Raw genomic sequence first — 27,639 nt, forward strand, 5'->3', positions numbered from 1 at the left:
ATTGGAGCTTTACCAGGAACACAAACGGCCAGGTACCAAATTCAACCAAACGAATAATTTTTGGAACGTATCTCGGCATTGCATTACTTGTGTCAATTCATCACACTAAAGCCACCATTAGTCCAGCTTGATCAAAAAGCCCTGTTAGAATGCAGTCCGTTGCATGGTATTACAAGTATCTATGCCAATACCGATTAGATTTCAACTCCTCATTGAATGTGGAATCATTAGCCTATCGAATAGTTTTTTTCCGATTCTACAATTATCGAGTCATTATGTACCCCCCCCCCGTTATGAGGTTTTACTGCAAGTACTTCCATCTTGTAATTCAGCGCAATGCTGCAAATGCATTTCTCTCGAAGGAAGTGATTTTGTTAGTAGCGGCAAACAGAACACCCTCCAGACATTGCGCAAACATGGCTCTCACATACATCAACTCACACACACACACGCCCACAAACACACACACACACACCTTAACCCAGTAGTGCAAGGTTCGTGATGGGGACAAACGAATGTCTGGAAAATGTGTAAATCCCCTAGCGGACCCGCCCGCTGTCTTTGCCTCACTGCATGAGACAGGACCGGGACATGGGATTGCGTCGACAACGTTGGCTAAAGACCGTCACCTCCTGGTCAAGGTTATCGATCGAGCGGGACTTACGCCGTGTGCGGACGTGATACTGTTCACCTTCCGGGCTCGACTGTCGGCGCCGCGAGTGGCAACTGAGCGTCCCGAACGTGCAGTGCCGAAAGAGGGCCTGCAGATCGGTCTCGGTGGAGGATAGCTTGAGCGGGGCGCCGTACGGGTCGACCGCGTGGCCACCGGTCGGCACCGAGTGTTGCTTCTTCAGCAGCAGCACCTCGCGCAACAGATCGGGCTGATGCCGGTGATGGTACTGGTGGTATTGGTGCTGCTGGTGATGGTTCGGTTGGTTGTATTGGGTGTTGGTGGAGGAGGTTGAGGAGTACAGACTAGAACAGTTCCATGCATCTACCGAAAGCGACAGTGGGCGCGACGCGTGAAAGAGGGCCAGTTTCTTCGACATACCTGCGCGTTCCTCCTGGAACTCGTCCTCGTCCGATGAGTCGATCCGATCCTCGACCAGCGACGATTGCCGAGACAGTGACTGCGGAGGAGAGAGAGAGAGATACAAACGAAAAACCCTAGGTAAGAGGCCGTCCACGCAACCCGTGCAGGTCCATCACTTACCGCGTTGAGTCTGCGTCTCGGAGGCGATCGTTTGTTCCAGAGTGCCTCCAGCTGATCGAAGTGCTGGGACTGGGCGAGGGCCGCCTGTTCCGGACCAAGCGTGGCCTGGGATTCGACATTCTTCGCCTCGGCCAGCTTGGAAATCTCCTCCATGCTGGCAGACACCGAGAAGCGCCGCTTGAGACGCTCGTCCACCTGTGCCATCATGACCGAGGACGTCAGATGGGCGTACTTCTTCTGCCAGGTGTACGTGTCCAGCGACACCTCCTTCTTGAGCAGACGCCGGGCCGGCCGTTTCGGCCCGGCCGGGCGAAGATCCTCCACGTCCCGTGCAGGGGCAGAATAGGTCGGCAGCTTGATGTAGCTGGCCGGTGAGTTGTGCAGACAGATGATGGGCAAACACGAACTGTCCACCAGCTGCACGATGATGCGCGAACACTCGAGACTGATGTCGAACCGCGTGAACTGGACGTGCAGCTGCAGCGAGGTTAACGCTAGGCCGCGCTTCGTTTCCCACACGATTAGCGTCTTGTCGTCGCTTCCCGATACGGCCGTCGTCCCGTCCGCCGACACCTTGACGCACGTCACCGGTCCAAGATGGCCGGCGAGCGTGTGTATTTCCTCGCCGGTGTGTATGTCCCAGATGATGAGGTTGGAATCCTTCGAACCAGATATGACCTGGCTTTTGTTGGTGACTGACACCGCAACGCATGTGACTGCGTCCGTGTGGCCGACGAGAACCTGCGCCAGCTTGCCGCCCGTCGCCTGCCACACCTTCAGCGACATGTCCCGCGAGCCGGTGATGACGTACAGCGAGTCAGCCGTGATGATGAAGCAGGTAATCTCGTCCGAATGCGACACCGTGTACTTTTCGTCCTCGCGCGTTAGCGACCAAATCCGCAGACTCGAGTCCCCATTGGTGCACACCGCGAACTTCATGTTGTTCGTCACGGACAGACACTTGTGCGGTCCCTGCACGTTCTGCAGTATCATGCCGGAGTCGGAGATCCACACGTACAGCAGCCCATCCCGGTCGGCCGATATGATGCGTCTGGCGTCCATCATGAACGTGACGGAGGTGATCGCGGTGGTGTGCCCCTTGAAGGTTGCCGTCACCGAACCGAGCCCCAAACTCCAGACGTTCACCGTTTTGTCCTCCGAGCCGGAAGCGACCAGCTCACAGTTCGGCGCAAAGCTCACGCACGTCACCGTGGCCGAGTGCCCCTCCAGGATGCTGGTCAGCTCCGGTGTGTTCAGCTGCCAGATCTGCACGCACCGGCTCGAGGCGACGGCCGCCATCGTCGAGTCGCGCGACACGTCAAAGCAAATCACCGGGCTCGAGGTCGACTGCAGCGCCAACCGATTTCGGTGGAACTTTTTGAGCGTTTTCTTCTTCTTCGGGTAGAAATTGACGATGGAATCTTCGTTGCGGAACGAATAGAACGTGATCTTGTTACCGCCGGCCGTGATGAGGTAGTCGTCCTTCTCCATCACGTACACGGCTGTGACGGCGCCCGGGTTCGGTGGCAGCGACCGGATAATGCGGCCGGAATGCATGTCGAAGATGAGGGCCTTCGTATCCTCACCACCAACGATCGCCCGCTGGCTGTCCATGGCAATGCAAAGGGCACGAACCTGGGGAGATTATTCGAGATTAATAAATGATGTTTCCAGTTTTTTTTTTTATTTAAGTGGAACATGATCTCCATTTTTTTATGTGAAAAAGTACGAAAATAAGTCGATTTTTAGAATTGCATAGAAATAGTACACTTAGTGGTTCCGTCATTTTATAGCAAGTGACTGTACGCCATTTGCCGCTAGAGGGCGCAAACTTTTCGAGAAGATGTTGTTTATTGTTTTTATAGAGACTTTGAGCTGGACGGCTTCATTCGCCTCTTATTTTCGAGAAGATCCGGATCCGGTTGACGGTTGGTTTGCGCGTGGAACGGAATGGTCTTTTTCCGTACTGTCTCAATACGGTCATATGAGTTCGTACAGGTTGAAGAACGGCTTCTTCTTTATTGGCACAACAATCTCAAGGGGTCTATAGGTCCGCAATTTCTGGCTTTCTTTGACTTTATAATTACCAGTTGCCGGATATTCAGTACTGCGTACGGAGGTTTGGTCTAGATGGGATTTTCGACCGGTCCGTTCGTGTGAAGACCGGCGCAGCTACCAATACACCACCGGACAGCGGGGAGTTGGAACGGCTAATATGGACTAAGTTTGAGATATTCGTGAATAGATCCGACAAGTTGAAAAGAACTTTTATAAATTTAGTTGCTGGATTTTAATGGAACGTTTAATTTTTTAAGTTTGGATTGAAAAACTGTAAGAAAAGAAGTTGTCCGAATTTCTAAGTTAGAAACAATTTAATACCTTTGCAATGTTTTCATTGCTTAAAACACTACAACAATCCACAAATTCCTTGAATTTCGTTTTGACTTTTCAAAACAAAAGAAATTACTGAATAGTGTTGCTCGATTTTGATCCGAAATGTTTACTTAAAGAACACAACCTGAGTGTTTTACAGCATTTTTTTTTAAATGGTGCCCATTGAAGCTCTCTCAAATGAAGCTTAATGCTTAATGAAAGTAAAAACAAAAACACCAAAGAAATACAAACCACCTTCATTCGCATAAAGGATTCTACCGCTTCGCTTGCGATAGGGTTCGGGTGGGTCAAGCAATCAAACAGAAATCAAACGCATAATCCTTATGAACATGCCATAATCACCCTCGCCACATCGGCCACCCCGGAGCTTAGACCCGGCACGAAGATTAGATATCCTTTCGATGGATTGTGGTGTTGCAGTGTGGTTCATCCTTTGCCAGCAGCAATCGGTTGAATAATTCAATCCGTTGCTCATTGCTCGGGGCGCCCAGTGTCCAAACCACCCGGTAAGCCCACTTCAAAACCGAAGAACTCGTTTGGCAGAGCATTGGGCTCTTTGATTCATCATGAGCACGTTTTGCAGACGTGCTGCTATGTCTGCGTGTGCGCCGACGGTAACAAACTTTAATAAAGCGTGCTTTAATGGTGCTTTCAGCTGTTAAACCGTTTTACACCGAAGTATTTTATTTGCAACCATGTAAATCCTGCAAAACCGGGCGGTACTTCAGCAGTGAAGTAAAGATATTATAAAGCGGCATTATTTTCGTGCGGTATTATTAATGGGTTCGTGCAAAAGGCACTCGATGTGAGAGCGAACTGCACCGAACTTACGTCCGTATGCCGAACGCAAAACGGGGCTTTCAGCCCCGAAATACAATAAAGAAACCTTTTCTCTTATGCTTACGGCATATGCTCTGACCGTGCAGAACGCAACCATGCAACGAAGCACTTTGGCAACACACTGGCAAGATGTACAATCATACCTTCATCCGCCTAACCGACCGGTCCCGTCGATGCTTCACGGTACGCTGCTCTTTAATATCATCCGAATGTGTAGCGAAGGAAGCCTTCTTTGCCTTCCCCCGGATTGGGTTCTCTTTCCAAAACGAGAGAGTTTGAAAAAAAAAACACTCTTTCGTTCGCACATATTCGCACAAACATGCAATTAGGGAGGCGAATCCTTCTGTTCTCGGCTGTTTGAGAGTTAATAAATTCAGCGGTTACAGAAAGCAACTATAGACGCTGGAAATGTGTAAAAAAAAGAACCCGACCCGTAAAAACGGAACCAACGAACCGCGTACACCGAGCGCTCATTGGATGTATATATGTTGCTCTTCCGGAATGAGCTTTTCTTTCGCACATCCGGCCAAACATTCCCCACCACCCGAAAGTGCTTGTGCTGCGTCTTATGTGTGCTACGTTGCCTCCTTACCAAACACCATTCCTTTGAGACCCATTTGTTTGTTTGTTTGTTCTTTTTTCGTTTAGTCAACGCGCTACGAAATAACATTTAAATCCGATTCCGAGCTGACTGCGTACTTGCGTGGCCGGGGGTTTTGAGATGCGTCAACCAACCACCACGTCCGTCCGCCGGTGCTTTGAGTCCCATCCACCGAAAGACACAACAACACACCATCCATCCTTCTCGGATGGTGCCAGGGCATCCGGCATCCGCCACCCGTCAATGCGTGAACCATCGATCATCAGGGGAAAGTGTCACCGTGTTGCAGGCTCATGATCTCTTTCCGCTTCACCCTATTTACGTTCGCCCTGCGGTGCGTGGACGGTATGCGAGCAGGAAACAGTGCCCATTTTATTCATAGCTTTTGACGGGATTACGCAAGCACGAACTGTACCAACGCCTTACACGCGACGATGATCATCGGTGCGCCCCCTGAGAGAGGAGGTTGACGGAGGATGACAATAGAACCCCTTCGTGTAAATGGCGCCCAGTGTCGGAGAAGTTTTCCTCGTATTATGAGGCTCGATGGAGCTGTCGAGTGGGGTGAGAGGGGAGGGGGGGGGGGGGATTTGAAATGCCATTTCCGCCATTCCATCCTGTGTTCACTCGGTTGATGACGAATTGATTTCTCATCTTTCGCTGCCCCCGGGAACAGGAACAAACCGCAACCGACACCGGAATGCCACCGTCGTCGAGCACCGTTTTTTTCCGTTTGCTACACAATCGTAAATATTTATTAGGTTGCAACCCGTGAAACGTATGACGCAAAGCGCAACGTCGGACGTGTGCGGTGTTTCAGTTTCACTGCCAAAGCGAAAAGTGAAGTAAAATGTTAATCAAACGTCATGCAGCTGCGAGCGTGTGTCGGGTGGAATACAGAAACGGTGTACAGCATTCTGCAGCAGCTTCGGTTCACCGTAACGCGATACGAAGTTTTGAAGAAAAAAAAACACAGCATAATTCGTGGAATGTTGCAGAATCGTAGCACACAGCACACGATGTATGGCTGGGCGAAAATTAAGGGTTTTATTCGTTGCCTTGCAGCTAGATCGCGTCGTGCTTATCTCAATATCTGTGTCTTAGCTTAGACGAAACATACGATTCGAGCGCGTGGAAGCATTCGTGGAACGATAAAGTTGCGCCAGAAGAATAATTGCCATATCGATAGACGGCAAACCGGTTACGTGTTGACTTTGTCATAAGCTTAGCTGATAAGAATTGGGAAGCACTGGGTGTGTGGATCTGTTTGTTGATTAATCTTTACAGAAATTGTACCAAGAGACTTACTGTCACTTGGATGCAATTATTCTCGTAACTTAACTGTTCGTTACCAAAGTACCAAGTAGCAAAAGTATCTCCGTGTTATTTCTATCAAATTGACTCAAATTGAAGAGTGTTTTCCAACAATGGAGCATATCATATCATAAGTTAGAAAGCTTAAATTTTCAACCGGAATCTGTCAAGTAATTCATGTACCGGGCTGTATCATTCTGTACAAATTCGTAAAGGACAGTAGCATTTTGACACAAGGGATCTATTTCTCAGAACTAAAATTGGAGAAAAAAAGATTAAAGTTTAGAAATGTAACTTTAAATTCAATTTATTTGGAACAATATATAAATCTGATTATTAAAATAATTCTTCGTTAAAAATGTTTGTTTATATTTTTTGCATGCGGGAGACATGGCCCAACCTGGTTCAAACCAGCTAGCAAAATGGGATGTTTTGAGATTTGTACAGCAGCTGTTTTGACATAAGGAAAACTATAGAATCCTTTTTTTCCTCCTAGCATAAGCTTGGCTTGCCATTTGTATGGGGAGCTGAAAGCTGATAAGCCTTCAAACGACAAAACGCATATAAAAAACTGGTTTATAGTATGATTCTGGCCAATAGAAGACTAGAAAACATTTTAAGATTAGAGAGACTTGAAAGTGATACGAATAGGGAGCATAGAAAGAACAACCTCAGTAGGCGTGAGTGCGACGGCATCAGTATTACTTGAGCTTTAGTCTAAGCAATGGTGCTCAAGAAACTTTTCCTTTTATTATCTCTCATAGAGCAGTGAAATTTCTGCTGGTAAAATAATATTTATTACAAAACTCACCAGGCCAATGACAACAGCTCTCTATGTTGAAGTTCACTATGCAAAATGTACTCAATAGCGCGAGTAGTATGAGAGCATAGCGTAGTCGTTCGCGTAGCAGTGAAGATTTAAATCTCACTCCAACTCAATGATTCTTTTTTCGACTCGGTAGTTGTACTCATGAATGATTTAAGTAGTTGTGAGAAATCGAGTGATAAAAAACTTCTCGTCGGCAATTAAAATAGCAATAAGGCAATTAGACCATAGCAAGATGTATCACATTCACTCATTGTAATAACGAAGTTTTAAAATAATAATTTTTTAAAAGCCTCACTCATTTCTTATAAATTTATCATCTTCCATGAATGTTGCTAGTTTTTTTTGTCTAAAACGGATTGCCAACATTGCACTAAGTATATGCCGAGTGTTTGCAAGTAAATAAAGTATTTTCTTTCCATTTCTGTTCACAGGAAACATGATGAAACTTTAATCAGCTAGAGTTACTGCCACTTGCTTAAGCACAAACAACATTGCTTCCCAACAAAATCTCGAAACCATTCGACAGGAAATTTTACCCTTTTCAACCCAGATCTGTGGCCGCATCTGCCCCAACGCTGTGTTGCGAACGACTTCGACCAAAGTTCTGCATTAATCAACGTCTTGTCCGAACGCGAATAGTTTCAGTCAAATGCAGTCCCACCGAAGCGTCGAAAGCAGTGGAAAGTTAAAGCGAATTTTGCTCTCGCACTTTTCCACTTTTTTGTTTTTTTCTCCCGTCTAGCTCAACACGATAGCACGGGAACTGCTGCTTTGTTCACCGTTCGTTGCGCTTCGCTTTATCACGCACGCGGATCGTGGCTGGTGGCAGCACGAAAGTTTTCCACGTAATTTCCGTTTATGGGATTAGTGCCACCCGTAAGCTGCTTACCTTCGATTTGTGTCCTTTCAGGGCGTGCAGCTCCGTGCCGGTGGTCAGCGACCGAAGATACAACCCGTTGTCGGCACAGTGCACCAGCAGGAACGTCTGTCGGGGAGTGAAAAACGAAAAGCAATAGAGAGAGAGAGGGAAAAAAATGTTCCCGATGACATCCGTCAGGAAGTGGGCATCGCATGAGCAACCGCTTCGTTTCCGACCGTCACGCAACGTGGTGGCAAAAAGTGAAAGGTCACCCGACCCGCCATTCGGACGCTTATTGTGTGTTGCGGGGAGCACTTACCGAATCGCACGATATCTGCATGCCGAGAATGGGCTGCGCCAGCTGGATGCAGTTGAGTAGGGTGAAGTTTACCAGCGACCACAGACAGACGGTTGCATCGTGGCTGGAGGACACGAGGACTTCGCTCGGGTAGCTCATGTGCAGGGCCGTCACCGGGCCACGGTGATGATCAATTTTGGTAACCTAATTTTTCACCAACCGAAAGCGGGCACCAACGGGGCGAGAAGTAATTGTAAGTTTGAGCCAGACACTTCAAAGTTTTTCACTCTCATTCTGCACAAGTGTGTTCACCACTGTGTAGTGCGAACTTACTTACCAGCTTTCCCGTCTCGAACAGTGCAATTATGATGCTGGAATCATCACTACCACTGATGACGTACTTGTTGTCCAAGGCTAACGTAGCGCACAGCGCCGGAGCAATGTGTTCGCTGGAAGGGAAAAGGTAAAAACTAGACATTAGATACGTCGACTACTTCTTTTGCTAAGGAGTTTTACCATGTAGTAATCTCAAGAAATGTTAGCTCAAGTTTAGTTAAGTTCATATAGTCAAAAAGTACTGTGAATGGGCTATAAATTGCACATTGCTACTCGCACATAACGCAGCAACGGTGCATGTTCTAAAAGTTCTTGGAGTTGTTCCGAATCGTCCAACTCGTTAAATTCCAAACGATCGGAAGATATCGCCAAGCAAGTAGTTACAGAGATTTTGAAATGAAATGGTAACGTTGGAACTATTCTTTGGTAACTTTTCAAATAGAACTGGGTTACGTACAGGTAGATGTGAAATGTTTCCACAAATTTTGAGTTTTTTAAAGGTATAATCAAGTTTGTGCGAAGATGGACATATGGTCTTAGTAAACGGTCCGTTAACGAAGGTAGTGGAATTCTTCCACAAGCATTAAATTCGTTCATAAAATATTAGCTTCGTTGAACGATATTCAACGGCTACTACATATGTACCTAAGCAATTTGTACCAGTTTTGTTGTCACCCGTCCTGTCAAAACCTTATTTTTTTTCCCTGGGTTTAGTTGTCAATTTACATGGGATGAGACCACCTGGTCTTCATACACCTTGGTTTTGCTCGCTGTTGAAACGCTTGCCATAAAGCGTTGCGGTGTTAACCATCTTTTCAGCATCAGAATCAGGCTCTATTTGAGCTGGTTATAAATGGTGCCAATGATTCTATGCGGCCCCGTTGCTAGTTCTGTTTGAATCGATTCTGGAAAAAGCTCCGAATCACCAAGTAAAATCGAAAACCCTGCATAATTGACTTCATCATCAAAAGCTCTTTCCAAAAGTGTATTATCCTTAGTGATTCCATCCAGCGTTTCATCACGCAAGTAGAAACAAAACACTTTTAATACCCTTGAAAATGTGTTGTAAGTCCTCAAAATACATTTGGAACATATTTGAAGCGACTCTTTCTTGCACAGCGAGCAGAGTTACACAAACTTCCAGGAATCGTATTGCTGTTATATGGCAACATTCGAGTGATGCCAAATCTTAAAATTTATCTCCCCGACATGGCAATAACAAAATTTCGTGAGAACTGTGATAAAACCAACCTAAGACTATTTGACCAAGCTGCAATACACATGCCACAAGCAAAGCACGAATGTCTCAAACACATTTCCATTCCCTAGCGCATGGCCAAAAATCTTTACCTACCGAAGACGTAGACAATTTCATCACAACATACCATCTTGGCCGAGTTCTATTTCTATCACCATTGTCTTCGTATGTAAGTGAAATGTTTTCCCACAGTGTCAGCATATTCCAGGCAACGGGCAGAACTAAAATTACCATTTGCCACTCGTCTTGGCGATGTTAATTGAAAACTTAATATTCACTTTACCATTCTCGGGTGCCTGGACTGGTGGCGACACACCATCTGTGCGCGTCGGGAGTGCACGGGCAAGGCCACCCTGACACGGCAACGGCTTATCAATGCAAATGGCACGCTGGCTCGGGCTGACATCCTGACCGACCGACACATTGTGCTGTCGCTGATATCGACCCGGAGCGAGTTCGGTCAAGGCAAAGCGCGACACATTCGCGCGACAACTGCTGCCAACAAATGAAGAACAGCCAGCCAGCTCATTCATTGACAGACTGGATTTTTCTGCCATCCTGCTGGTGGAGCTGGTTCGAGCGTTAATCCTTTCCGGTATGCAAATGGTTGCAAAACTCTGTGTCAGCATTTACATCACAAATAACTGATAGCCCCGTGCCCCGATGTTCTCGGATGGCGCGTTTGTGGTCCGTGGTTATTGTTAGCGTAGAACACATGTTACAACGACGATCTTTTGGACTATTCCGAGGCGGTTTTATGTGCTGGAGATATAAACTAGAGTTAAAAGAAAGGATATTCAAGATCCTTGTTGTGCACCGCAATGTCACTCAAGCATTTCTCCACCAATAAGCAGATCATTAAAATTAGAATACAAATTACAATTTCCTCTCTCAACCCAGTGCCTTCCGAGCCGAGATGGATCCAATTTTGTCATCGCACATTATCATCCCTCTTCGCAACACCATCGGCAATGTTAAACGATTTTTTGTTTATCTCTGCCCGAAGGTGAAAATGGTTGATTGATATCCATTTCCCGGTCGCGCAACAAACAAGCCCCAACGCGTGTGATTCCATCCGTTAGGTCATGCGAGAAGCGAATTGCCTTTTTTTTTCTTTTTGGCGCGAGTTATATTATTTTTACCCATCCTTTCTTTGCGTTATTGTACCAACGTCGAGAAATAATAAGATTCGTGCAATAGTTCCTGGCAATTTCCGGCCAAAAATGGTGGTGAGGGCCCGATTGAAGGGCCAAACGAAAATAAATCCATCGTTGAGCTAGGCGCTTATCGGGAGGGATTTGCCCTTTTGCCATTCTTCTAGCACATCTTTCCGGCCACTTTAACCCCCGTAGGTGTTGGATGAGAGTAGGAAAAAATCCAATTCTTATATCTCTCCATGTGTGAAGAAGAAAGGTGTGCCCGGTTGAAAGCACTGTCAGGCGCCGGATGATTTAGCACCGCGTTACGAACTCATTAATTTTCCGAAATTTCACTCGTTTGTGACCGGGCATGTGTGTGTGTGTGTCTTGGATTTGCTGTACAGATTTGTACATATATGAAGCCTTGACACACGACGTACGCCAAACGGAAGGTGTGATAAGTTGTGCGATGCTAACGGTGAAGAAGATACATTGTACGCATGAACGATGGCTGTGCGCCTGTATGTATGCTTCACATTTGCATATCGACCTGGCTAAGGATCCGGCTGGTCGTTTCGCTGCCGGTAAGCAGCACTGCCTATCACGTTCCTTTGGGGGCTCGTGGTTGGGGGTTTTCAGCTCAGCATTCGGGGTTATCGTGGTACGTGCGATGGATGCCACCATTACCACCTTCCTGCCCAGCACGTACTTATTGTTTTCTTCTTACTGCCACCTCCACCCCAAGAACCGCCACAGCCAGCCACAAACACTCGCATGAAGCAACTTTTTAACCACAGAGGAAAACATTTCAGCACCACACACCGACAGAAGAAAAAACAAGTCGAACCACCAGCGCCGGTTATGCAAATGTTTGGCTAACTCCTGATCGACCAGATCGGGCTAGTTGTTGCCTGGTTTCGGTCCCATAAATAAATGTTTAGTGCCACTTCGCACGATGCAAACCCGGGCACACGCGTATGGAACCATGCAAAGCTGTAGCCTTACCGTAATCTCAACTTCATTGCCAGGGTCTTCATGTCCCACACGATAACGGATGTGTCCTCGGACGCTGTGACCAGATACTGTGACAGTACCTTCATGTACGTTACCGGACCGCTGTGACCTGCAGGAAGGGGGAGAGAGAGAGAGAGAGTAAAAACAAGTGATGAGAAAAGTACTAAAAAAATGGCCATCGGCGATGGTCGAAAGCAACACACACACACACACACACAAACATTGAACATGAGAAGCTGCCCGGACCGGACATGCTGACGAGCCGATCCGGACATAATACGACATTAGTGATTGTGGCAGGACAACAATGTGTCATTGCAGGGATACCGTCATTGCCAACCGATCTACTCGGTTGGAATGATTGCAAAATAAAACCGATCACACTGACGATGGGGAATTTATGGTGCAGCATGGTTCGGGGTTGTGAAGACACTTTGACAAACTCGGAGTGAAGAGTTTTAAGATTTATTACAGTGACACAGTGGGAAGATACAATGTCATGGGAGGAATGGACACAGTTGGACATTGTTTTTAGAGAACTTTAAATATATTATTGTAATGTGGTATTTATGTTCATATTTATGGTATTTTTTTTACAAAGGATCATTATTCTACTATTTTCTAAAAAAAGCCATCGAATATAAAAAAATAATTTCCATTGAGACAACAGCCATTTTAAATTCCCATCTTTAGCGAGTGAACATCATTGCTAGTATTCCAATAATTAATCCATCCAATTATCTCGTAAGCTGTGCGAAAAGGTCAAAAGTCTCAGCAAAAATGAGAGAGAAAGAGAGGTAAAAACAAACAAACAAACAAACGCAAAAAAAAACCGAACAGCGAATGGATTATTCGTCGTAGATGTCGCGCCATGACAGCTCCATCCAAACCGGTCTGATGGATGAATCTTTAATTAAAATGAACCTTCTTTGTTTTTGCTTGCTTGCTGAACTCCATCAAAAAGTACCCGGGATCCGGTTCTGCCCTAAGTTCAAGCCAACATAAACATAAGAACAAACCATCCGTATCAATGCTCAAAGGGAGCTAATGCTCCATTTGGATGCAGAAAAAAAGTGCTTTTGGTCCTTCTTTTCAGCAGTTTTAATCTTTTCAAAGAGTGCAAACGGAACGAAAAAGTCGCGTATTTTGTTTTACTTTGTTAACAATACTCATTTCTTTTTACATTGCGTCCTGTTTGATCGGAAGGGAACGAATTGTTTTTAATCTTGATTGTACACATTGTCGTTTAACGACATATTGGAATGGAACGCTGGCTGAAATGGAAGGGTGTTGAAATTGCTTTACTATAAAAACATCCATATTTATAACCGTTTCTCTATTTCCTAGGGCTGGCTTTGCGACCTTTTTGCTGATTTTGGGACTGTTTGGGTGGGCAAAATGGCTAATTATGGGTGTTTTAATTTTCCCACAACTGGATAAGCAGATTTTCGTGGTTGAATATTTTTTATTAAAGTTTTAAATGCCTTCCACAACAACACAAACCAACATTTGGTCCCTGATTTCGGGATTTCTAGAGGATTTTAAACTTTTGAGTACTAAAACACCAGGCGCCTCCATCATATCGTGAGAGAAATTTAAAAATAATTCAAATACTGTGACGGTAGGAGTTGTTGTATGATTTGATAGTTAAAAACGATTCTAATAATTGAAATTGTTAAGCATTTCAAAAAACATGTCTGATGAAAAATTCGTGATTATAAAAAAATAACAAAAAAAATATTTATTTTTTGCAATAATCGCTATTGTTCAAAATGTCTTCAAAACTTCCCATTGTGGCTATACATTAAAAGCCTAAAGGGAATCAAAATGGACGTTACATATGAAAGCACTGACTGTACGGTACAAATGCCACCTACCTTTAAACGTATGTACTAGGCTGTTGCTCATGATGTGCCAGAGCTGCGGGTCACCAACTTTTGGCGATAATATCAGATGCTGTTTGGACGGCGAAACTTCGATGCAGCGGACCGGGCCCGGCCCTGGCACGGTGATGCACCGTATCTGGCTGGGCAGCGGAACCGGAAGCCAACCGGTCAACGGTACGAGCAGTGGCACCGTGTACCCATCGCACCAGGCCGTCGCCGATTGCACCGTAACGCTGAGCAGTGCCTGCGGTCCCTCGTGTGCCGACACGGACTTCAGCCAGGAAATCAACTGCAAACAAACAGGGAAAGGAAAATATAAAAGGAAGGGAAATATTAAAAAAAAAACAACAAATCAAAAGTACACCGGCCGGTAAGTGACCGCGATGTGTTCAATTTCCGTTGCATTCGACTCCCGTACCTGGGCGCCCAGCTGCATTGGATCGCGGGTAAGTACATCGCTCGACTTCCGGATCGTGTAGTACACCAGCTCGATGTCCCGGTCCAGGATGTAACAGCGCACGTGCTCGATTAGGCAGCGCAGATAGCTGATGGACACTGTTTGCACCTGGGGGTCGGGGAATGGGAAGTTTTATTTTTTAAATTGAAAAGTGACCACGGTACTACACCGAACACCTACCGCAGCGAGCAAAAAGTCGAAATTGCACACCGCAATCTCCTTCAGCTTTTTGGTGTCCTCCGACTTGATCAGATGATGCCAGGCCTCCTCCACGTGCCGTATGCTGTAGGAAATGTCCGGCCCTAGGTTTAGCACTTGGGTCACATTGTCATCCTGCTGTGTCTGCATGCCTGTGTTTTGGAATTATATTGCAGTTTTAGTCGTAAAAGTTTCCGATTGCTTAAAAAAGTTTCCTAATATAGCGCAAAGAGTAGACGAATTCATGAGAAAAGAATATTTGCTGTACTGAGGACTTGTCACCAAATAAATGAAAAAAAACCTTGTAATTATTGAAAAACCTGTTTGGAAATAGTAGAAGTCTCTTAACTTTAAAATAAATCCAACCAATTCACGGAACCAACTAAGCAGGGTTTTTTTGATTGCTAACAAGGGCACTCAAACCAACTCAATTTGCCTGGCACCTCCAATTCCTCGAAGGTGTGAAAATGGACATGAAACATCAACACACTTAACTACCTACGCCTACTCGAAGAAAAAAAAGGCCAGAAATCACCATCCTCGCGTAATATCAAATAATCGCGAAGTAAAACATGCACAAAGCGCACAACAGTTGCGTAGGTGACGGTGTGTGTGTGTGTGTGTGTGTGTGTGTGTGTGTGTGTCCTTTCACACGTTCCGTTTCCCAGCCAGTGCCATTAAAAGGCCACTGACGGCAACGACACGCCATCTTTGGAGATGGGGGGTGGGGAGATGTACCGAACACCGTTCGCCGAACCCGAACCCAAAAGTGACGAAACGGTACGCGGCGTGTTTTATTATTCGCATGCCGTTCGTCGGGGCACGGGCAACCTCGAAAAAAAAAAACGAAAACCCCCCTGCTCCCCGAAACACACAAATAACAAGAAGCCATGATGAATCGAGAATTAGGCTCTCGGATGCCATCAGTATCATTCGCACGGTCACCGTCTTTTAATGTCAGCTCAGTTCCAATTGAGCCCAGCCGGTCGTGCGCGGTGCGGTACGGTACGGTTTTGTGCTCTGTTCTGTAATTAAGGCACCGCTTGTCCACCCGAACCTCCCGAGCACCACCCTTGTTCGCTTGCGTCCAAGCGGTGCCATTGTGATTGTGTGTGTGTGGTATCCACTTTGATCCCATTATGCTATCTCGTGCATGATAACCTTTAAGCCGGAGATACAATTTGATCCAGCTCGCAGCTCCACTAAAACGGGGAAGGGCATTGGACATCGGCAAATGCTTTGTAATTTGATTTCGTACCACATGCTACACAAACACGCAATTTCTTTTGTGAGTTAGAAGGCAGCTTACTCCGTAGCTATGGAAGGTAGTGCTGTGGGCTTCGTCCGCCAAAGTAACATGGATGACGCATTTATTTTTAATTAAAAATCAATATTTTACACGTCAAAATTAATATGCTTCATCAATCAACGTTTTACGTATGGTGCATTTATAGCAATTGTTTTAAATAATCGATTCCCTAAGCTTTCACGAATAATGAGTGACATCGTTCCCCGTTGATACCGCTCACACAAAATAACGATTCAATTAAAATCAATTTAAAAAAACACACCACCTTGGTGAGGCAAAGGCCCATCACCGTCCACATAAAAGATGCCATGCAAAGCTTTGCAAACTGGAGACACATAAATCGAGCAGGCGAACAATACCAACGTAACCCCGTTTTTTGTTCGCGGTACTCTCCACCCCATTACCCCAATGGTGTCCAACGTGCCAGCAGTCGGTCCGTTACGTTACGATACCGGCCTTGGGCAAATGCCTGCCGAGTGCCCGAGATAAAATAGTGTGCCTAGGTGGAAAAGTTTTCTTACGCCATTGTTTTTTTCCTCCACACTCCCCCTCGCTATTGTTACCTCAATTGTATGGGTTGATACAAACGTGAAAAGTCTACAGGAATGATGTAGCTCCGGGACTATTCGCTGGCCTCGCTGGTACGTTGAAGTTGTCCCGTCACAATAAAAGAGCTCCGAGCAAGTGTTCTATTGTGCTGGCGTGTATTGATAGTTTGTGTACGGTTGTGTTACTGGACGGGACCGGGGATCCTGGTGCTGCTTGCAGGACGTGCGTAGACAAGCAAAGTGTTGCAGCTTAAATTGATGCGAGAGGTGAGCTGGAAATATTTCGAGCACACGAGCACACCATCGCACAACAACAAAAGAAAACGAGAAGCGTTTTGTCTAAAGTTTCATTTCCGCCAGGGCATACGCTGCACGAGAGCGTGTTATTATAGTGACATTGCTTGCACAGAAATTATCGCCCGAAATTATAAATTTGGCAACTAAATTGGGATGGATGATTGAAGAAAAAACAATAGTCAGAAGTTTTAGTTTACACTAGAACGACCAACAAGGTCACACGTCGACAAAACCAGTGGGTTGCTTCTTCGCTTCATTATTAGTCCTTCGTTAAAATATTTCATAACCCCCTAATGACTTCCTACATCTAAAGTCTTCCAAAAATGGTATACCAACAATAGCACACAATCCACTGGTCAAACAAGATGGTGGCAAGTGATGGCAACATTTGGAACCAATCGAATTTGTTACTTTGGATTTATGTTTTACTTGCCAAATATAATCCAAACCATAAAAATAATAGTAAAGTATCGAAAAACTTAGATAGAACAATTTTTAATGATGATTTGAATTATCTACAATTGAAAATTATTATTAAATAATCCATCGTTTAGAAAACTTTGCAAATAATTTAGAATAAACAGAAAAGAAAATGATACAGTGAAGCTCAACATATCCATCCGCGTACAAGCTGTTTTCAGTTGTATCGTCGAAGTCCAAGGGTTACTTCGATTTGAAAAACATTTTTGTTTTTGTATCGAAGCATAGTTTGACTAACTTTACCCCTAGAAGTTAGTTAAGCTTTAAAATACTGTGCCAGACTAAATTACCTCGCTGGTCGTTATAGTGTAAAAAATCCCTTTTCCAGCTCCCTTTTATCTACTGAAGTTTAATGTTTGCAATCAAATTTAATACAAGACTGTTCAAATAATAAAACAAGTTAGAATGAAACCATAAGAATCATAACAAAAAAAATTCATAAAAATTAACAATCATAAAGGCCCACGATCGTTTTCACTGATGAAGTGACATCACAAAACTTAATTAGCCCAAACCTGATGGCCATGGCGTTCGATTGATTTGCTTCGCAACACTTCCACAACCACTTATCGAACTTGGGCGAAAGTAAATTTGCTTTCAAGCACTCCCAATTTACCGCTCGACACTTGCATCCGCTGCCTTCAGCACTTAGGGCAGCCTGTGGACGACATCGCTAAACATCGCTGTAGGAAGTTTAAATTAACGCTATCGATTTTTCATTTAACAATAAAGAGCTCTTGAACGACAACCAATTAGCCCGGACCGGGACGTCTCCTGCTGAGGGCGGTATCATGCCATTCCGAATCGTTGCCAACCGAACAATAAACGTACTGGTGCAACTACTCGCTGGCACTCTGTCGAATAGTTGGCGATTCCGTATGTTTCCATTCGTAGAACAATGCTAGCGGCGCTCGTTCCGGGCACCGTGCGGTCGTGGCCGGCCCGCACCCAGAGCACCATCATCGGCGTCGAGTGGTACTTACTCGATTTTCTGCTGTGCTGTTCGGTCGACATGTCCTCGCTGTCGTCACCGTCCGGTGGGAAGAACAGATTCACCAGCTCCGAGTGTATGGAGCGGGTAATGTCGGGCGTCATGTAGCGGGCCCGGGTAATCTCCGAACATATGCTGTGCCGCCAGACGATCAACAGCTTACCGGACATTAGTTTCTCCCTCAGTATCAGCCCTGGCACGGGAGAGATTAACAGGTGTGAGTGGTTTGAAATTGGGGATTGGACGGCTGGAAAAAGTCGAACACAGCCGAACAATCATACGTACTCATTTCATTGCGAATGGTGCGGAAGGTGGAAAAGTTGAAGTCTCCCTGGTGACTATCGATGACCAGGTCCGCGTCCTGCGTCGGCATCAGCAGCTCCAGCAGCTCCGTTTCCGTCAACCCGTACTCCGAGCACGTCACGTAGATGGCCAACCGGCTAAAGCCCTTCACACCGAACCGCTGCTCCATCGCATCGAACAACCCATTGACCAGCTGCACAAACGTGGGACCATCGGTTTCGGCCTGTTCTGGCCCCGATGCACTTACGCCCCAACGTTGCACTTTGGTTTCGTTTTGCTCCAGCGCGAGATCGAAAAAGTAGTCCGCACACTTGAACCGCTCCTTCTGCATCGGCGTCAGCCGGAGTGACTCGATCGGCACGGTGGTAGACACGACCAGAAACACGTTCCAGGGCAGACTGATGGGTAGCCAGGACAGCGCAGCCACTATGTCGCAGTCGAGCGGATTCAACCGGTGCAGATCGTCAATGAACAGGAAGAGTATCTCGTTGTGCAGGTCCTCGCAGTGCTTCAGCAAGTTCTGGAACCAGTTGTTGATGTACAGCGGATCGAACGATGCGTCCTTCGGCAGGTAACCCTCGGGGATGTTCAAGATGATGGCCAGCTGTTGGCAGACGACACGCAGCAGCTCCAGGTTGTAGGCGGAACGGGGCGTAGCCGACGCGTACCGTATCACGCGGTGCACCTTCACGTGCTCGAACCATCCCGTCAGCTCGGTGTAGATGTGCGACAGCAAAGTGCTCTTGCCGCTGCCATGCCCACCGTGGATGAAGTACGGCGGATGCCGGCTCCCAGACCGGAAGTTCATCTGCACGTTCTGCCGTATCCGCTCCGGTACCATGGACGAGATGTACTTGTTTGCACTCAGGTGCTCATTTAAGTACATTAAATGCGTCGAATGCTCGTGGAATATTTCCTGCAATGCATTAGTCAGCGAAACAAGAGCAGCAAAATGGTGGTGTTTAGTTTTATAGCTTCCCATGTGGTATAATAAATTACATTCTTTAATGCTTCCAGTATACAGTGCGTCACACAGTTATAAGACGTTCTATTTTTTATGAGAATGAAGCAAACTTTGCATAAGAAAAATATGCAAGATATGTTCTGGTAAGTTAAACAATAAATAAAAAATACCTATTCGTGTATTTTTTTATAATGTTTTTTCCAAACATTGTTGTATTAATTCACGAACATGTACTATTTTTCCTAGACATCCAAAAATAAATAGTCAACAAGTCGGGATAAAGAAAGATATAAAATATTATTTTTAAAATTTGATAAAAAAAAATATAATAATGCACTTTACAAATTGTAGAACAATATAAAAAAAACAATACTTCAGATGACATCTGCTTCTCTGATTTCAATTGTTGATAAAACACCCTTCATAGTTAGTTAGTAAATCCAAACAAACGCCTTGTAAGCTATAAAAGCTCTAAGATAACTTTAAAACAATTGTTTCAAATAGGTTTCTGAAGCTCAATTAACAAGAAATCGAATGATTTAGTTGTCGTAGAGTTTTCTTTTGCAGTACATTTTACTTATCAAAACATTTAACAAAATATTAAAGAAAAGTTACAAAAAAGCACTATCTTTGGTTCTATATAACTCTAACCAGAAGATTCTTTGTGTTATGTTTACTTTTAATTATATTTCGAAAAGTTCCTATAGTTATGTTACGCACTGTAAAAAACGATTTTGTTCAAACAATTATTTGATTCGTAATTTTTTTAAATGCATAAGAGTTACTTTCACTCAATCGTATTTTCACAAAAGTATAATAATAATGATTTTAACCCAGTTCTTGCTACAGAATCCTCATTTTAATAGTAACATTCAATATCTTACGTTTAATTTCATACCACAATGTGGTTATTTTGTTCATTCATCGCGAACAAAAGAAATAGCTTTTCACCGCTCATACCAATTCCGACAGGAATAAACCGACGTGTCAGTATGTTTGCAATGCCGTCAACAGTTTAAACACTCAGCGCGTTCCACAGAAAAACCACAAAATCCTGCTAATAAGCTGCGCTTACTTCCCTATCTGTTTGTGCGAAACCGGCACAGTTGTGTTGTTTCCATGCACCGCTGCAAATCGCTAACATATTGGACCCGGTTAGTATTATTTATTCGCACCGAAGCTCGCTGTTTGGGAAAAGTTACTTAGGCAAAATAAATAAAAGGGTTGTGTTGATTGTGCTGGAATTACTTTGCTTATTGTTAGAAGCGGCTGTAACGAATTTCTCCCATTACAATTGGGCGTTCGTGTTGGGAAACGACCACCGTTTACACACAACCGACCAATTCTTACCCATTCACTCACCCACATCGACGATCGATGAGCGTTTCGAGTGCAAAAGATTCAAGCGGCGGTAAAAATCATTCCATCATATCCGGATTACCGAACATATGTACCAACATTAGCACTTTGCTCCCGAGTTCCTCCCGCCACAAAAACAAGGCCCCCGTGCCCAATGTGCTTGTTATGCTACGCCCTGTACCCCACCCAACTTACCTGTACCGTCTTCTTGCGCCCCTTGCCACCGTTCGGGTCCTTGGCCAAATCCTGATCGATGGAAGCCTTCATCATTTCGAACATTTTGTTCTTGAAGCTACTCAAGTAGAGATCGTGACATTCGAGCTCCGGGTCGATTCCATTTTCCGCCCAATCAACGCTGCACGTTCGCAAAATCAGTAATGAAAACATCGGGCCGTCCCCGAACAAAAAAGGAAAGAAAGAACGAAAATCGGCAGGTTGAACCGGCGACGATCGAACGAATGGAATGAAAAGAACCAAACAAACAAAACCCGGTTAGCGAATGAATATTCATGTATCTTTTTTCTGCCTTCCCTTTTTCGGCTCATTCATCCACGGTTCGCTCGAAGCGGTTGGGAGCTGCGTGGCTCAAATGAGTTTCGAAATGGTCGGATCGGTACGGGGTACGGTGGTATGATGGAAAACAGGTGGGAAAACACACGGAGCGTACCGGTCACTGATTTCCTTCCGCTTTAGTTAGGTTCCGCAGATAGACTTACGTTAGCGTCTGGTGATTGCTGGCAGGTAGCGCTTGTACGAGGCTGCACTCTAGCTTGTTCACACCCGGGGGCCCATCGTCGCCGTGGTCGGTAGCACCATTTTCCGGCTGCTTCTGCCAGCGGCGGAAAAGTGTCAAAATGCGTCCCGGCGAGCACGCTGTAGCAAAGGCACGGCAACACACAACCCGAATGGCCGAATGGTAAAGCACACCGATCGGTGGAAATGGATACGAAATAGAAGAGGGAAGAAAAAAAAAAGATGGATGAACGGTTAATGGTGTGCAACACAGCAGTGCTGATTATCTATTTATTTAGGTCGATTCCGACGCTAGACGTGATGGGTTTCGTAAAAGAACAGCCCGGCACACACGAAACCGGCCACTAAAAACGGTTCGGCCACGGCCATTTCTCGCAACCGATAGGGAAAGATTGTGAAATAGTGTAATGGGAACGCTATCGTAACATGCAATCTGCTCATTAAAGAGTCCCGAAAACGCTGCTGTTGTTCATTTTTTCCCCCATTTTGCAAACAGTTCTCAGAACGAGTTTTGATCGTTTACAAATGGGACATATTTTTGTCATGACACCGATGTACCATGACGACAAGCAATAATATTTGTTCTAATGTTTATTGTCGCTCTCGGCATAATCAAATAAAGTCAACAACACAGATAACACATGCACCATCGTCGTGACCAAAGTTAATGAATTTGCCTAATGTGAAACAGATGTTAGCGCCCGCTGGTTATGCAATGTGCACAACACGGATGAATTATAGTACACATAGGAAATGAATGACAGTTGAATGTCGATTAACCGTGTTCGTCGGGACGCGATCGTTCGTGGACGGACGGACAACACGGATTAAAAGTGTTCTTTTTTCGATGCATAAGATTTTGATTATTAAATATGGTATGGATTTATCGTGTCGAAATGGTATCTGAAATGGTCATGATACACGCGGCTAAAAATAACTCAACGTAGGATAAACAGTGTTCTTTAGTATGTTAAAGGAGCAAAATTAAGTTTTGCTAGAGTATAAACATTCAATTATGAAAACTGTACCTCATACAACAGATAGCTGGACTGTCTCTTTCCAATATGGAGCTCAATGGTGCACATCGCCAGCACGCATCGAGAACACAAAAAAATGCTATACCACCCAACTGGCTGATGAAGTGTAATCGATCGTAAGTGAATGTTTATCGATGCCAAACTGAATCGATTGTCGTAAAAGAGGCTTCACCGTCTTCCCCTATCTGCCAACGCGCATTTATCAATTACAGAACCCGGTTGGAAACACGCCAAACCAAACGGACAATCTCGATAATGAACGCTAAGTGGACACGTTTCGCGCACATCGGGAAATGACAACTGATTTCCATTACTCTCTATTAACCTGGTTACGTGACGCGGAAGCATGGTCGAAAGCTAATCCGCTACAGTATCTCACCGGCGTGAACTCCGCCCGTGAAAAAGGTCAGCTGTTATGAATATCGTGATGCAACGAACGAGTGAAAAGAGTGCTCAAAAATTCCGTTTCGCTCTAATTGATTGTATGAAACAATGTTAATAGCGTTATGCCTTAAATTGAAAACATTCTCTTGATGAAGTTCAACTTGCCATGAATTGAATTGTTGGGACTTTTTCAAACAAAAAAATAAATCCTATCGAAAGTGCTATTTCAATCCATATCCACTTGGATGGCACTTCGTCTAGCACATGCTACAACCAGACAGCAATTGACAGTAAGTTCCACAACTCTATTAAACCATCATCGAACGATCCGATACCGTGCCACGCGTAACAGCACTGTGGAAGAAACCCTGCAAATCGTTTTACGAACTCCCCATTTTTGATTCGATCCACTTACCTAAACCCTTTTCAATTTCCCGTGCGATAGCTCTGGTTTTCAGTCGTTTCAGATTATCACAGAATTGTTCCCCGTCCAATCCATCTTCGGATGACTTTTCCTTGCCCGCAGCCGAACGCAACACCTCCTCCAACCGTCTCTCCAGCAGCTCCCGCAACCGTTCCGCTTCCGTCGCCCATTCGGCTCGATCCAGCGTCCTGGAAATGTTGAGAGCAAACGCGTTGAAAAAAGGCATGATAAAACGAAAGTAAAGTGGGTGCGGGAAGGTGGCAAGAAATGGTGGGGAAAATGGGGATTACGTCACTGTCGTCGATACAAGGACATTTCGCCTGACGTTCGAGGGTTCCGCGACCGGAAAGGACAGTCAGTCACGAGCAATAACTGATTTGATCTGAGGTAATGATTTTGATAAAGTGCTTCCACTTTCGTGCTTTTCGTCCCCCAAACAACCACAAACGTGGCTCATAACTAACGGATGGAAGAAAAAAAAAACTCCTGCCTCTATCGCTTCTTCTTGATGCTTCCCCCGGTGCGCTAGAGAAGAACAACTAACGCAACCCCTGGGCCAAATACAATTTCCATCGCGGAGTTTGTTGACGCAGAGCTTAGCTAATTAAATGTTTCGTATTCTAACTGCCAAGGCGAATCAGCAAAGAAAAAGGCATTGTGCTGCAAAGAATAGCTAGGGAAATTTTCGCTAGAGTCTTACAAGTGCAAAATGGAGCGGTGTTTCCTCTTTTTTTCAATCACCACCAATACCGAGCGGGCTCATTCCATGCCGTTTCAGCTGGTGGCACCCGTATAAGATAAATTAGTTCTGTTGACTTTTCGGTAATGGATTAATTCCCCCGAGTGGAGTCGTTCCTTTGCCGCGCTGATCTAATGTACTTTTGCCGAAAGAGTCTACTTTCCAATCAAAATCCGTCTCTAAATGATTTAATAAACTCATCATCATCATCATTATCAAAAGCTTCAACTGCTTAATACAGTCGGTAGAAGAAGAAGGAAAGTTTGAAGAGATGGAGAGAGACAAAAATAATGTTCTACAAAGTAATAACGCAAAACATCGCGTAATAATGTTTACATCACAGCCAACTACAAAAGCACCTTTAATATTTGAATTTTGGAGAACTATTTGAGTTAAGTGTCTGACATTCAACTCTCAGGAATTTCATGTAAAAATTTGCATATTTTGGTTGTTATTAAGTTTTATGGTAATTCAGGTGTATTAGTTCGCGAATCATCAAACTATTTTTTTATTCCTCAAATAAATAACCCACTAAAAATTAGTTATTTAAATTGCCTTTTATAAAAAATTTAAAAATATTTTTCAGAAATCAAAAAAAACAGTGGAAAAGCTAATGCCTTAAAATTAATATCTCTATCGGTTGGTGGTTGATTTAATTAATCGACTAATGCAATAATAAATGCAGCCCCATAACCTGAATATAGCTTTGCGATAAATAAGCATGATTGATAACTCTCGCTCGCCCGCATGCACCATTTGCTCAAGCTCTTCCGCATCTTGCGATCATTAAAATATTGCCGATCGTTCCGAAGCCATCGGCCGATACCAATCAGCAATAAAAATAATCAATTCATCATCCGGCACTTTATGTCTCTCTTTCCGGTAGCGTCCCCGAGGGCCGTTGTGGTAACGGGCGGCCGAAAATCGCACCGTAAGAAGAAGGAAATTGAAAAGGGTTTTTTTTTGTTTCTTTTGTTTTGTATTTGGTTTACCCACCTGTAGTCCGTAGCCAGCCAGTAGTAGCATCCTTCGCCGTTCGGGAGCCGCCCGTCCGCCGGATGAACGCCCGCCTTCGGGCGGCTGGTGCTGTACCACTTCCGCAAACACTCCACCTCGTCGCCGGTCGATAGGTTCGAAATGGCCGTAAAAATGGTGGGGTCGAGTTTGGTTGGCAGTAAAAAATTGCCCAAACGTGACCCAAGCAGCACCTGTTGGTATGTGTGTCCGGGCGTCGTTGTTATCGTGGTGGATGGAAAATCGAAGACGTCGAAAGCCGTTGCGTTGGCCACGGACAGACGGGAGCGGGATGGATAGTGAAACAAAACGTAAGTTAAACCGGAAACACCAATCACTCACCGTTTTGATAGAAACCGGCAAAACCCAGGATAGCTCATAACTCGTCAAACCATCCCCAATTTGGGGAGGGAGTCAGGGCAAAACGAGAACGGAGATGCGCTACCGCATGAAATGATAACCTGCCTGCAGGGGGTTTTCATCCTTTCACCTCTTCCATTGCAATGAAAGGATGGTTTTTCAATCAATTAATATTGAATTGCGTTCGATAAATCCTTTACAGAGGGTCAAGACCTTTTCTTAACATGCGCTTCCATCCAACTCCTTCCGTTTTACTTTACCCTCTCTCTCTCTGCGTACTAAAACACTCACGTACATAGAAAGATAGGAGTGGTAAACGAATTTGTGGCGGGTGATTGAAATATTATTAACAAAAACTTCAAATTAAGCGTCTCGTAGACACTTGAACTTAGAATTTTGACATTTACAAGGATAATTTACAAGATTTTCGAGTTGAAGCTATGGTCATTTCTGGATTATATTCATGTTGAACTGAAATCTTTCTGGAACATTTGTAATCTTAATCCTGCAGTAAAGTCTCCCCAACATGGTATTCTCAAAGCTGCACGTGATGTTTGTACACCAATGTCTCTGTAAGCAAGTCGTTTTGGGGTTGTTTTGGGATTTGACAATGAGAGCTCATGATGGTTGCGTTTACAGAGTATGGTTGAATATTTTTGTCATACTTAAATAGTATACCACGCCAGTGTGTTCTTATCCAAAGCTGCAAATCTCTCGGGTAAAGATAGCAATCCCTTCAGGTAGAAGGTTAGAAAGACTGAACTGTATTCCATTCAAAGTTTTCGCAACTCACACGTCAGCAATGCGTTCTTTATGTCTGCCAAGAACAAGAAGCTCAACTTTAATACTATCCAGAAATAACTTCACCTACAGCAACTCAAACCCCTCTGCAAAAGGGCACCGTTAAGATCTATGATAAGGATATCATTAGTTTTATGCATCCAACTCGGAACAAGAAAACATTTTTCCAGATTGTTGCTTTGTTAGTTTTTCTTCGTCCATTAATCATTGCTATTGTAAGCTACTCTTTTCATTACGCATATTATTCATCCTGCCCGATAATAGGCCCAATCCCAGGCCCAGGTACACGGTGATGTAGCATTTCTCGCCCCACACCTAAACCTCCATGCAAACTCATCCAAGCAACCAAGCATTGCCTGGGTTGAGGTTATGCTGAAGCAAAGCATCAAATCGTCCATAAAGTGCTCTTTGCTTGGTGCTGACAAATCAATTCAATCGTTTTGGATGGAACGGCAACGGCAAACCATAAAAATCTACTACTGCCGGAAACGATTCTCGGACAGAAACGATTTCATCGCGCACCCCCCGCGTGATGTGTTATCTTCACTGTAAGGCAAACGATTGTCGTGGAAACTTACGATTAGAAATACACTCTTCGAGACGGCATGACACGTTTCGATTTCCTCCAGATGATCCTCGAGCACATACGGATCCAGGTCGACGGTTGTTAGCTCATCACTGCCAGTTCCGAAGTGTATGTCAACTATTTCAATCTACAATAGTTCGTCAGAGAATGCATTTGAGGGGGAAAAAGCGAAAACGAAAGCAGCAGATAGAAGTCATTTTATTACAACAACCTTGGCCAGGTGGTGCAATTGGTTCTACGGTTCTTTATCATTTACCTCGAGCTGCCGGTCATCGTACAGGGCTTGCAGGTCCGGACCAATCACTTCCAGCAGCAGTCGTCGTTCCTCTTTGAAGTCTGCAGTGAATCAACAATCGAAATCCCGCACCGATCGAAACGAAATGAAAGTTAGTGGTACTGCGTAGCTGTTTATCTGTTTGTTTCAGCTTATAGATGTGTATCGGTATTAGCATCTTTTGATGCTACCGCTTTGATCATTCCACTGTACGAACAGCAAAGCGCTTTGAAGCAAGCCGTCCCATAGCATAGCACGAACTTACCATCCTTTAAGCTTGCCACATAGATCTTAATTATTCGGGGCGAAGGCAGCTTCGTGAGCGCATTGTGATGTCCCCGTAGAGCATTAAACACTGCTTCCTCTATCGCTGCCGCCAT

The 27,639-nt window shown here is 44.8% G+C and overlaps 1 protein-coding gene across 1 annotated transcript; it reads right to left on the reverse strand.

The window, feature by feature from the left end:
* Positions 1-566: 566 nt before the first annotated feature.
* LOC128716102 (protein qui-1) lies at positions 567-27,639 on the reverse strand. Its single transcript, XM_053811023.1, has 18 exons — positions 27,525-27,639; positions 27,242-27,321; positions 26,978-27,112; positions 25,221-25,432; positions 23,477-23,673; positions 21,604-21,760; positions 21,083-21,242; positions 18,547-19,480; positions 18,254-18,454; positions 14,619-14,788; positions 14,400-14,546; positions 13,973-14,270; positions 12,087-12,204; positions 8,686-8,797; positions 8,370-8,552; positions 8,081-8,176; positions 1,214-2,848; positions 567-1,130 (listed from the first exon to the last, which is right to left on the reverse strand). Exons 1-18 carry the CDS (start codon positions 27,637-27,639, stop codon positions 567-569), a joined length of 5,514 nt encoding a protein of 1,837 aa, XP_053666998.1.

Source organism: Anopheles marshallii, chromosome 3 (genome assembly GCF_943734725.1).
Source record: "Anopheles marshallii chromosome 3, idAnoMarsDA_429_01, whole genome shotgun sequence".
In the NCBI taxonomy this organism is placed as follows: Eukaryota; Metazoa; Arthropoda; class Insecta; order Diptera; family Culicidae; genus Anopheles; species Anopheles marshallii.